The sequence below is a fragment of the Brassica rapa genome, chromosome A07, assembly GCF_000309985.2.
Source record: "Brassica rapa cultivar Chiifu-401-42 chromosome A07, CAAS_Brap_v3.01, whole genome shotgun sequence".
Lineage (NCBI taxonomy): Eukaryota > Viridiplantae > Streptophyta > Magnoliopsida > Brassicales > Brassicaceae > Brassica > Brassica rapa.
In genome coordinates this window covers 113592-126626 of record NC_024801.2, presented here as the reverse complement: position 1 = coordinate 126626, position 13035 = coordinate 113592, and the positions used below count along the sequence as shown (strand labels likewise).

The 13035-nt window shown below is 31.6% G+C and overlaps 1 protein-coding gene across 6 annotated transcripts; it reads left to right on the top strand.

Moving 5' to 3' along the window:
* Positions 1-62: 62 nt before the first annotated feature.
* LOC103828160 (protein NUCLEAR FUSION DEFECTIVE 6, chloroplastic/mitochondrial) lies at positions 63-1764 on the top strand. Of its 6 annotated transcripts, XR_004449192.1 has the most exons (5): positions 101-357; positions 599-720; positions 1023-1064; positions 1284-1342; positions 1515-1764. XR_004449192.1 is itself a non-coding variant. In XM_009103759.2 (4 exons), the coding sequence occupies exons 1-3, from the start codon at positions 203-205 to the stop codon at positions 1301-1303; spliced, it is 297 nt and encodes a 98-aa protein (XP_009102007.1). In that variant the 5' UTR covers positions 101-202; the 3' UTR covers positions 1304-1342; positions 1515-1764. The 6 variants fall into 6 exon arrangements, 5 of the variants coding, with proteins under 5 accessions (XP_009102006.1, XP_009102007.1, XP_009102008.1 ...); XM_009103759.2 differs by lacking the exon at positions 1023-1064; XM_009103760.3 differs by having other exon boundaries at positions 1284-1749.
* Positions 1765-13035: the final 11271 nt, after the last annotated feature.

Below are 13035 nucleotides of genomic sequence, written 5' to 3'. Positions count from 1 at the left end.
GTCTCTACTCTACGCTGGTAATATAAAGAAAGCCAGCTCAGAAGCTATTGCAAATGCGAAGGCTGAGAATATTAAAATGGGCTTTAATATGTAAATGGGCCTTGGTTTCGACGTCTATAGAGATTGACCAGTGACGAGTTATAGGGTTTATCAGAGGCCGTAATCTCTCGATTATCCAATCTCTGCTTCAAATTATCTCCCGATGGCCGCCTCCGCCGTCGCCAGATCGATGCTTCGAGCTGCATCGTCTCGGGGAGGCGCCGCTGCTTCCACAGGCCGGTTCGCCTCTCAAGCGAAATCAGTTCCGCCGATGTTTAGAGCCACCGCTAGAAGAAGCTCACTGCTTTCACCTCTCCGGTTAGTCTCCCATTGCTCGATTTGATCTCTTTTCTGACGATTGGACTTTCCGAAGATCTGGAACCTTGAAAATATTACACACTTGAATGGAATTTTGGAGATCATTTATTTATGAAAATTAACAACTTTTTCCATGTTCGCAGCAGAAATGTCAAAACTTTATTCATGTAAATATTTTTAATGAGAAAACTCCACCGTTTCTTTTTCATCTCTTTATTTTTTGAATTGATTCGATTGGTAGAAATCCTGTGGAGATGAGCTTCTGTGTTGAGTCAATGTTACCATACCACACTGCCACAGCTTCTGCGCTAATGACTTCAATGCTTTCTATCTCTGGACATACCTATGGCTGGCTCTCTGACGGTACTTCTTCCTCTCTTCCTTTCCCTTCCTTTTTTTGTGTGTCTTCTTTTGCTACTAATTTGCTAAATGAGGCCATATACTCTTTGTTTGATCAGTGTTTAGTTTCTTGAGAATTGGTCTCTGGATTTTTTTTATTAGCCTTTGTGTGTAAGTCATGCTGTTTTAAGAAGCTTCTGTCCGTTTAGAACCTTTTCTGGTTGCCATGTGCGAAAAACTGGATCAATTGTTGTTGTTGTTGTCTTTCTGCTTGACATTTGTAAGGAGATGGCACCTCAATTGGTCTAGTTTTTCTAATGCTGTAGGCTGACTGAAGAATTTTACCAAGACAATGAAGCCAAAGAGATGTGTGTTTCCTGCAATATAACAGTTTTTCAACTTATAGACTAGATAAACCCAACAACGTTCGATTCTGCATTGTGTCTCAAAACCTTCATTTATATCTTCTTCTTAAAATAAAACATGTACTCTTCAATCGTTATTTAACTAGTGTCTTCTTTTCTTCTTGGTTATTATTGCATTTGAGTTAACGAAAGAATCATTAATGGTTGGTCTTATACTCCCAGCTTGCATTGATGATGTGTGATGAGTTAGCCAGAAGAGATCACTGAAGCTACCAGTTTATGTACAAAACTCTACCTTTTCCCCCAAAAAACTTAGGAACTATTAGACCCCTCTTGATTTTCTCCCCTATTTTGGCTCTCACTTTCTTGGAGAGATTGTGTTTCTTTTTTACCCTTTTAAGACGTGTTGTATTTCATTAGACTGGTAACTCATGTTTCGTATAATTTTATCAGCTTGCAAAGAGGACTTTTGATGAAGTCTACAACTTACCCAAATGCGAATCCCAGAGACGGTTTTAAGAGAGTTTAGGCAAATAATAATTGTTGTACTTTTCAAACAGAAATGGTCTCTCTGTCTTTGAATTTTCCATATGAAAGACAGATCTTCAATCTTTTAAATCAGCTCTCTATCATCTCTGTTATATCAACACTTCAACCCAGTTTAAATTGCATCTCTGTTATTAAAGAATCCCCTTATCTTAAATTCTCATGTGAAAGTAACTCAATTGACCTGTCTTCAGTTTTTCCATTGTCAAGACGGATACAATCAAATCTTTTTAATTCTCTCTATGATCGCTGCTACATCAGCACAATCTCAAATTTGCATGTCCTCTATGGTAAAATATCCTCCATTTCTATATCTTATCAACTAGATATTTGAAAATGCATCTTTATTGAATGTTGTTACAAACAGTTGAAGTTCTTTGATCCTTTAGTTTCTGTAACCTCCATAACTAACACCGGCTCTTCTTGTGGATGCATCTCTTCTTCTTGCTCATTGTGGTGTCTGTGTTCCCAGAACCGAAGCTAGGAAGGTTCAAGGACTGTCTAGCTTACACTGTTCAGTTGAGCCTTTCGAAAGAGCTGGACGAAGTTGAAAGGATTAACTATAAGTGGAAGAAAAGTCGGATCAATATCTGATAGGATCAGAGTGGATGAATCCATGCTCGATTTTTCTCAAATTCGGCTAATAATTGTTCTCGCCAATTTTACTTAGGCAAAATTTTAATCTTAAGGTTGACTGTCTCAACCGACAAGTTAAACCATTCTGTCTGAATCAAACCATCACTGTATGAATCAGCTCATCCCATTTTGGCCGATAATCACAACTGTTTTTTCTGATTTCTGACAATTGATGTCCAACTGACTAGCTCAACCACCTTGTCGAATTCGACAACACTTGTACGAATTCCGACCAATGCGGTCAGAAAATTATGTATTGTCTGAATAGCCGTTATAACACTTCTGAAATTTGCGGACTAAACTACTATGGCATGATCCGAGCTTAAGACCTACGGATCGAGCTTTAAATTGCTCAAAAACACTTATGACAGTCAGAGCGGTTTAACTTGTCGGTTGAGACAATCAACCTTAAGATTGAGTTTTTGCTAATTACAATTGGCGGGAACAATGATGGTCTGATTCAGACAGAGCGGTTTAACTTGTCGGTTGAGATACTCAACCTTAAGATTGAGTTTTCGCCTAGGGAAAATTGGTGGGAACAATTATTAGCCAAATTTGAGAAAAGTAGCACTAGCAAGGCATTTGAGCATGGGGTGACAGTTTTTAACTTTTGGCCGAGTGGGAATGAGCGGGAACAGTGATTGGACAGTTTTGCAGGTTGAAACCGACCAACTGCTTCATTTAATAGTCTCTTTGCTTTCGATGTAATTTCGATGATCAAAGATCCAAGAGCATGGGTAAGCTTTTCTATGGAATTGGAAGAGTTTGAAGCTATTAAATGACGGTATCAAGATTTCAAGATCATTTATGTACCAAAGGCCCCCAACAGGAGTACTGACGCTTTGGCAAAGACCACACGAGCTTTTTACAGAGATCTAGTCTTTATTGGTTGTTCTATCCCGGTCTTGATTTTCAGAACATATCTAGTTTGAGTGAAAGGACAACTTTTTGATGATTTTTTTTTTTTTAAAAGTCTCTTTGCTTTCTTCTTCATTTCTGTCTCGAAAATCCGAAGAAAAACCGGAGAGAACTTGAAAGAGAGAAACCATTGATCAAAGAGAGAAATAAGAGATTTGTCTAGATCGATCAAGTCAAAGTCAAGTATTATCATTTGTTGGGTGATTTTTTTTGAACTAAAGAAACCTTTGAGTCTTTAGACTAAAAACTTATATAAACAATATTAGGCATTTTTGCAAATATGACTCAAAACTAAGAGGCAAATGCAAAGTAACCCCATGATTTTTTGGAACTTTCATTTGTCCTATTCACTCCAGAAATTTGAATTATTCACGAAAATGCCATTATTTTTCCAAAAATACTTGTTTTACTTAATCATCCTTATCTTCCTCTTTTATATACAACATTTTCAATGTCATCAATACACCAATCACCATGAACAACAAATTTCAAGCTCTAAATGCACCTAAATTAACATCTACATATTCATATTCTTATTTCTTACACACACAAACCATTTTTCTTTTACTTACTCTCTCATTTTATTCCAAAATCCTTTTTTCAAGCTTATTAGAGTTACTCCATTTCACGATTCTGGGTCAAGAACGAGTGGGTAACTTTCATTAAAAAGTTATGTGTGCTTGGAGAAGGTAAACATGAATCTCACCGGATTTAAGAATGATATTTGAATTTTTTCATATCTATTTCGCGAAGAAGAGTTAAGAAGAATATAAATGTTTGTAATTACATGATTGTCTTTGGTTTAGGATTTGGTAACATATGGTTTAGACTTTAGAATCTTAATTTTTTTTAAGAAAATTAAATTTGACATAGATTTGATTAGTTTTGTATATATTGAACACTTTCTAAGTTTGTCTTTTGTTTAATGAAGTGTCTTTTGCTATTTAGTTAGTTATTTGTTTTTAGGGTGTTGAAAATTTCTTGGGAAGTCTTCTAACATATAATGCATTAGAAGACTTCTGGGAAATATTCTCGGAAGAATAGTAAATTTAGGATTTAGAAGATTTTTTTTGGAAAGTCTTCTAATGGATTTTATGCTAGACTTAATGGATCTTTTCGGATGAATAGTAAATTTACGGTTTAGAAGATTTCATGTAACATTAAAGAAGACTTCTCAGGAAGTCTTTTATAAAAAAGTTAAATTTCTCACAAACTTCGGTCAGTTGCAAAACTAACATGTTTATCCGAATTGTCCTGGTGACCGTGCACTTGCTTCAGTCATTTTATAGGTATAGGTGGATGTAATGTAGTTGTAATTTAACAACAACTTAACGACTAGATAGGGACGACCCGCATTATTAAAAATTACGATGATTTAGGTTCGACCCGTGTTTAGGGATCGTCGTAATTTAGAAGTAACATTACGACGCCATAGGGTCAATTTTCCATTACTTCGAATTAGGGACGACCCGCGTTTATGTGTTATAACGACATAGGGACGACACATGTTTATACCCTAAAACCAAAACTCCAAACTTCTTAAGTTATATATATATATTTTACACTTCTAAGCCCCAAACTACAAAGTCTCATAACTTGTTTTAACATGAAATATATTTTAACATTAATTTCACACGTAAGCAAGATAATGAAAACAATGAGTCTAACAATATAATGAAACATAGAGTTGTTACATAATTTAGAAGCGTGATGGAACCTGTGATTCATATTTGGAAGTGTTAGAATCCAAAATTGGAATCATAAATAAACAATAGAGAGGAAACCTTAAAACTTCTCGTTTTATTTCCTTAGCCGAATACTACTTAAAAAGTGGAGCTGGAGAGACACGATGATAAATGGTTGCTATCTTTCTTCTTCTTTCTACAATGACCAGAATATCTAACAAAGTAATTCTTTTTAATTTTTATTTCTTTGTTCTATTTTTGTCTTTTACAAAACATGAACCTTTCTCTTTTATATGGTTCAATGATTGAACGGTTGGTGTAAATTAAATTTGGATTATGAAACTTAAGTTAATGTCTCTTGTGAATATTAGTTGAATTACTTATTATCAAGACTTTGTATTTTGATTTGTGTGTGGTTTACTTAAGACACTCTTACTTTTTCAGAAGTTTATTTTATTTGATGATTTACATTATATATATATATATATATGAATATATATATGCTTCCAACATGTACCCGCTTCCTATTTGTTTTTGAAAAAATTGTTTCCGCTTCCACGTATCTCCTTCTGATTCCATGTAATATAGATGTAGACTGGCGTTGTATAATAATCACAATAAACAATTATTTAAATAATAAAAATTAGTAAGAAAACATGTTTTTTAATATTCATGTGTAATCGCATCAATACTGTAAAATAATATCAAATTATGAACATAGAAGAAAATGAATAAAGAAAAACCATTTAATGTTGTTGAAAGACCAAACGCAGAGTTTAGTAAAATCTTCTTAAACTAAATGAATGGCAAAATGAAATGCGCTAGTGGTGAATGTTATGGTGGTCATCGTATATCCGAAGCAAACAAATATTGGATTCAATGTTTCCGAAAATGTTCTAAACATTGTGCAGTCACGATGGTAATTGTTTTGAACGTTGCAAAGTCAAATGTGGTGGCTCAAACCAGTGCCGGCTCTAAGGAAGTGCTGACAGTGCAAAAGCACAGAGTCCAAAAAAACTTCTACAAATTTCTTTAGGATTTAGGGCCTTGTATTTTCAAAAAGATGTTGTTATATGGCAAATATTGCAGAGAGTGCTCAACAAAATATGCAGAGGAGTGTGTATCATTGGGAAGAAGAAACCACAGATACGCGCTTTTAACTGAAACTGAAAACTAAATTATATTTTAAATTCTTTGAGTAATTCTGGTCCACAAATTTTAGCATAGAGATTTTCTTTTTCATTTTATCATATATATTACCGTAAACAATTTTCTTACAAACCTATCTTAGTGTAAAGCACAGGGCCCACGAAAAATTTAAGCCGGGCCTGGCTCAAACCCTCCTCATGGTCCAGGAGGACCCTCCCCCTAGTTTTACACGGTACAAATTTTTCTATTCCTTTGGTCTATAATTCTTTTTTTTTTTTTTTTTTTTTTTGTCGACAACCCATCTAAGCTAGATCAAGTGGAGAGCAGACGAACCGATCCTCCGAAGAGCATCTCCATCTGTCTGGATCTGATCTATATGGGAAAAAATATAACCTCTGGTTCTTGCATCTTTTGCTAACCCGTCTGCCCGGCCATTCTGGCTTCGAGGAATATGAGTCAGTCTCACATCCTCGAAGTCATCCTGTAACCTCTGGAACACCTCGATCTCTGTCGCGAAAGCTGGCCAGTCCATCGGGTTTGTAGTCATATCCACTAAGTCCGAGCAGTCCGTCTCAAACCGTACAGAAGTAATCCTTCTGTCTCTCATACATGAGGCTGCCCAAAGTAACCCTTCCATCTCAGCATGTAAAGCTGAGAGGCTCCTGTTACACGCCCGTAGTCCGATGTATTCTAAGCCCATTTGATCCTTAAGACTCCACCCTAAGCCACTAACACTGCCATTATTGATCCACGATGCATCAATTTGGCAAGTAGGAATTTGGGGTATCCAAGGGGGCACTGTCTCAACCTCTGTAGTAGGGGGATCGTCATGATCCTCGTCTGCTTCCTCCTTTTCGTTAGCCTTCCTCCAACATTCTGCCTCAAGAGACGCATGTTGGAGGGTGTCAATTGGAGATGCGTCTTTCCCATTGAAGAGTTTGTCGTTTCTCGCCTTCCAAATGTACCAACAGATCCATGGAAAGGTATCGAATTGTGGTCTCAGAGGAGCCACCTCTTTTCTCTTCCAAAACAGGAAATTCATGTTTTGATATATGGATGTACTCGGGAAGTAACCCGGAATGGACGGGTAGTCCGATAAAGCCCAAATCTGAAGAGCTGGTGGGCATTCAAAAAGAAGATGATTAATCGACTCCACTGGGCCAGCACATCTAGGACAACTCCTATCGGTGCCCAGGTGTCTGTACATGAGTCTCTCTGCCGTTGCTACACAGCCCGAGATAGCCTGCCACAAAAAATGTTTCATCTTACTCGGGGCCTTTATCTTCCAAGCATGGCTTTGAAGGCTCGTGTAACTTGGTTCTACAGCCCCTTCCTGTGAAGGACTCAACTTGCTCGATCGAAGTAGATCATAGCCGGTTTTAACTGAATAAATTCCAGATTTTGTATGGTTCCAAACATATCGATCCGGAGCACGAGAGAGAGAAGGTTTCAGCCCAAGTATCAAAGGGATATCGTCTGGGTGAAAGAAATCCCGTAGAAGTTGTATATCCCACTCTTTGGTATCATTCCTAATGAAGGACTGAACAAGGAGTTGGGGTAGCATGTATACAATGTGATCAGCGGGCCTAGGTGGTCGAGCCACTACATCTGGAACCCAAGACTCACTCCAAACCCTTGTATCCTGGCCCGTGCCAATTGTTTTCCGTAAACCCGATATGAGTAGAGGTTTTGCTGCCATGATACTACGCCATCCATATGATGGTGAGTATGTACGCCGATCTTCTAATGGAGAAGTGTGATTATAGTACCGTCCTTTCAAAACACGTGCTAATAAGGAGTCCGGAAAATGAATTAGTCTCCACAATTGTTTTGCAAGAAGGGCGATATTGAAGTCATGGAGATCTCGAAATCCTAGTCCCCCCAAATCTTTGGGGGTACAGATCTCGTCCCATGCAATCCAATGTAAGCCTCTGCCTTTGGTCTATAATTCTAGTTTTATTTTGTTGTTGTTTCACATGGGCTGGAATCTGTGTAAGTTCAAAGAAAGAATTAATGATAATAAAAGATTTGACTGAAGATTTGTGATCATTTCTAGCATTTTAACCTTATTTTAAAATTAAATAAAAATACTAATAAATAAATTTTTGTAATCTCTGTTTATACATGTGTTATAAGTCCCAAATGTTTTAAAACATATTAAAATTCAGGAAATGAAACAATAATACAAAACTAGTGATTTATACTATGTAAATAATCCTAGTAAAGATGATACCTTAAAAATAAGATGAGTTGGTAAATGTTGGTTGACCTGAACCAACATATAGATATGGTCTTTCATAAAAGCAAGGAAATAAATCATTTTTATTGTTGAACATTTAATACTGTAAAAGCATATCAAAAATTGAACGCATAAAGAATTGAATACAGAAAAAAAATTTAATGCTGTGGAAAGACCAAACAAAATCTCGGCAAAAATCTACTCAAACTTAGAATGATGCATGCAGAAGTATTATAAATAGAGGTTAATTTCTTGAAAATTTATATAAATCAAAATATAAAAATAAGGGAGAAAAAAATAGGACAAAGTTAATATTTAGGATCTAAAAATGGCTAAATGGACTGCGGTGGTAGTAGTGATAATGATGTTCGTGTCTGTTATGGTGGTCACCGTAGAATCAAACAAAGCAACTGGTTGGATGCGTTGTTTCCGCAGATGTTCTGTACCTTGTGAAGATCAGGATGGTAACTGTTTTGAATGTTGTAAAATCAAATGTGGTGGTCCAAACCCTCCTCGTGGTCCAGGAGGACCGCCTTCTCATAGTTTCCGACGGTAAAGATCTTTCTATTCCTTTCATATACACTTCTAAATTTATGTATTATTGTTTCACACGATAAATTCTAACTTATATATGGTTTGTTTGCACAAATAGAACTTCATACGGGATGGCATATGTGGACGTTTGCAAAAAGAAAGAATGATAAGGGATGTTTTATGGAAGAATTGTATTAACCATGATATATATATATATATATATATATATATATATATATATATATATATATATATATATTATCTCAATAAAAAGGTAAATTAATATTTATTTATAATAATATTTAATATTAATTACGTAATAATTCAAATTTAAAAGTTTATAAAAAACTATTACAGTAAAAGTATATATTTACATTTAAAAGGATAATATCTTTTATTGAAATGCAACTTTAGAAACTATATAAGAGTATCTTTTAGTTATTTTGTGACCAAATTTAAAATAATGGAAATAACCTTAATGAGATTCTATGCATATTATAAAATTTCAGTTGCATTTTATAATATATCACGTATTATTAAGATTATTTTCAAAATTGTGCTTATATTTTAGTGGTATAGATGTTTATATCCAACATTATTATCATTTCTCAGTTAGTCATAGCCCAACATTTTACCTGGATCCAAAAACTTGAATCGGAACTAATCTGAAACCAAATAGAAAATTTACAAGTACCTAGTTAGGTTCACAATACCTTTGCCTGAATGAACCGGAGCCGCAAAAGCCAACATGGATAGAACCGACTCAAATAGATCCGATTTGAATATACCTGATTTTTACCCGACCATAAAACATGATATCCAATACTATGACTCTTTGTGTTCTATTTTATATTTTAATTTATGATTTGGTTGTAATATTTTTTGTTTGCAATATTTATTATTATTTTGTAACATTTTTAGGTAATATAAAATTTTAAATTTCAAACATAGAGTTTAAAAATGTTTAATTTCAATTATGAATAATTTATTGTGGTTATTTTAAAAAAATTAGATGAATATGATGGATTTCAACTAAATTTTGATAAATTTTAAGTATTTTGAGTCTTTTTGGTATTAAATATATGCCTGACCTGTTATGGATCCAAAATTATAGGTATTTTACAAGTATTAATTATAAACTCGAACTTGTCTGAACCCGTACCGAAAATTTCTAAATAGTTAGTTTAGTCCTAATGTCTATGATCCGAAAAATCCAAACCCAAAAGAAACCAATCCGAATGCGATTCAAAGACCTGGATACCCATGCGTAGTTAGTCAGTTTATGTATCTGTGTTCGTGGGATGTCAGAAAAAAAAGTTTGTCTTCATGGCTACGTGTACAGACTACAGATACCCTTAAGTCTGTCAGGTGCATCCTCGATCATATGAGCTTCCACTCCGATTGTTATCCTCATCTAGTTTTGTAGCCTCTCCTTCAAGACATCCCCCCCACCCCCCTCAAAATGAAATCCATTGAATCGCATAGAAACACAAGGTTCTTGTTTCTTGGTTTTCTTTTGCTTCACCTGGTAGAAACGTCTCTGGCGAGTATCACACAGAAATCAATGTCTTCACTGATGTTCTCCACCAATGACAGCTCCAGTTTTGTTAACAGAACGTGAAACTGTTAATATGGGTGTATTAACTATTCATAGTTCGAGTACTTGTGAATTACATATAAGTACTTTCAAATATTTAAGAACTATTTATTAAATAACAAGATATGAGCCCGTTGCGTTGCAACAGGTTTTGTTTGATGTTTTAATTTAATAAAAACCATAAAATAATAAATTATTTTATTATTTTATTATGAATGTTTTAACATATGGTGTTTGAGATTTATTTTATAATTAAAAATTATTTTCACACATAAGTTCAAGTTAATATTTGTATTTTATAATTATGGTGCATAGATGAGTTGTTATAAACTTTATAGTGTAAAGATTAGAGAAAATACTAAACATAAACATTTAAACTGAACACAGTCCAAAATAAGAAATGAAAAGTAAAAAAGAAATGAAAGTTAAATACATCAATCAAATCAATGACAACATTATACATGTTCTTATGTACTAATTTAATGTTTTATTAAATAAGTCTTTAAAATTTCATTTTGCTATGATTTTTAAAAAAAGGAAAACATTCTATTTTATAAATCTCCTTTTTATTTACAATAAAAACTAAAATTAAATACTCTTTAACAATTTTGTTTAAGATTTTAGAAAATGGTAGTTACTATCATATAAACTATTACAATTATCTTCTCTTTAGAATTTTAGAAAAAAATATATTGCTATTAAATAATTGTTTTTAGTTATTAGTAAACACTTTTAAAATTGCTATTTTAACAATTCATATCAATACTAATTCTACACTTCTTTTGTTAATTAAATAATTTTTAATATCATGTTCATCATCAAACACTCTCTTAAAAATAATATCAAATAAATTTTTACAATTTTTCCTTCGGTTAGGACTTAAAAATATTATACAAATTTATTTTGTTTAGGATTTTTTTAATAAAAAGGAAAACAACTACCAAATATTCTATTACAGTTTTGTAGAATTTTAGAAAAGGAAATTAAAACTACATAATCTCTTACAATCATATTTTGTCTAGGATTTAAAAACATAAAATTTCTATCAAAAAAGTATTTCCAGTTAATATTAACTATTTTAATGTTGCAATTTTCAAAATTCGTATTTTTCAATATCATTAATATTTATAGAATTTTTCTTTTTAATTCAATAATTTTTAATATCATGTTTATCATTAAAATTTTGAAGTAAAAATTACTATTAAATAAAATTTTACAATTCTCTCTGGTCACGATTTAAAAAAATTCTTAATTGGTTAAGATTAGAAAATAATTTTCTTTTAGAAATCTCATTTATTTAAGATTTTAGGAAAAAAAAATTATTTTCACATAATAGAAGTTTTTATTGAAACATTCACAATCTAATTTTTAATTGACACATATATTTGAAGTTAATTTTTGTTTATATTTTTAACACAAAATTATTAAAAATTAAAGTTAGTAAATTATAGAAAAATAAGATTACTTTTACGTTTTTTATTTTATTTAGACTTTAAAAAGGAAATTAATCATTTTATTTCTTTTAGATTTTTATACAATTATTTTATTTTTAATATAAAAATTCTGTTTAATTATTTATATATTTTTCCTTATACATAAAAACACATATTTATCATATTCACACATATTCATATAAGAAAATAGCATCAAAATTAAAAGTTATGCTAGCATTATAAGATGTAATAAAGATAATAAAAAGTGGTGTATGTAAATACTATTGTGTTTTTTAAAAGTAATATGTGAAAGCTTAAACCTAAATATAGATGTGAAATATTTGTAGCTATTTTTGTCATAATTTTTTAACATAGAATTATCTATTAAAGAAGGTAAGTTATTTACTTATAAGAAAATAATAATAGTACGTTTACAATTTTCTTTTAATTATGCTTCGAAAAAAGTATTATTATTTATTTTAAAGTTATTTTTTCTTCATGTTTTTACTAAATAATTTATTGTACTTGTAGGATTTTACAATTCGTTTTTGTTTAACATTTTTTCTTAAAAGTTAATGTTTATCTTTTATAATTCTCTATCTTTAATATCTTTTAAGTCAAAAATTATAATGAAAAATAATAATAATAATAATAATAATAATATGACTATTAAATAATATTTATAATAAAGTTTTAAGAAAAATCATTTATTATTATTTTAGTATATTTTTTTTGATTATGATATAGTTTAACACATATCACATTTTTAAATATATAACTATTATGTGTCACAATCATGTTAATTAGCAATTTTGATGAACCAGGCTCAATATAATCTTTTATAATTATATTTTCATTAAAATTTTAGAAAAGAAAAATTATATTAAATAAATTGTTTTCAAATGTATTTTTTTAGGATTTTGAAAAAGGAAAATTTCTATAAACATTACTACTAAATATTTTCTAAAAATCGTTTTTAGTGTTAAATATTTTTTAAAAGTAGTTTTTTCAAAATTCATTTTATTGTTTTATTATATATATTTTTAATCATTATATATTTAAACACATGTCACAATATTAGTAGAAATATTATTATCAAATAATCTTTTGATTAGGATTTTAACAAAAGGAAAATTACTATTAAATAATATATATAATAAGATTTTTAATTAAATTGGTTTTTGTTAATATCTTAGTGTGTATATATATAATATGAGATAGATTAACACATGTCACA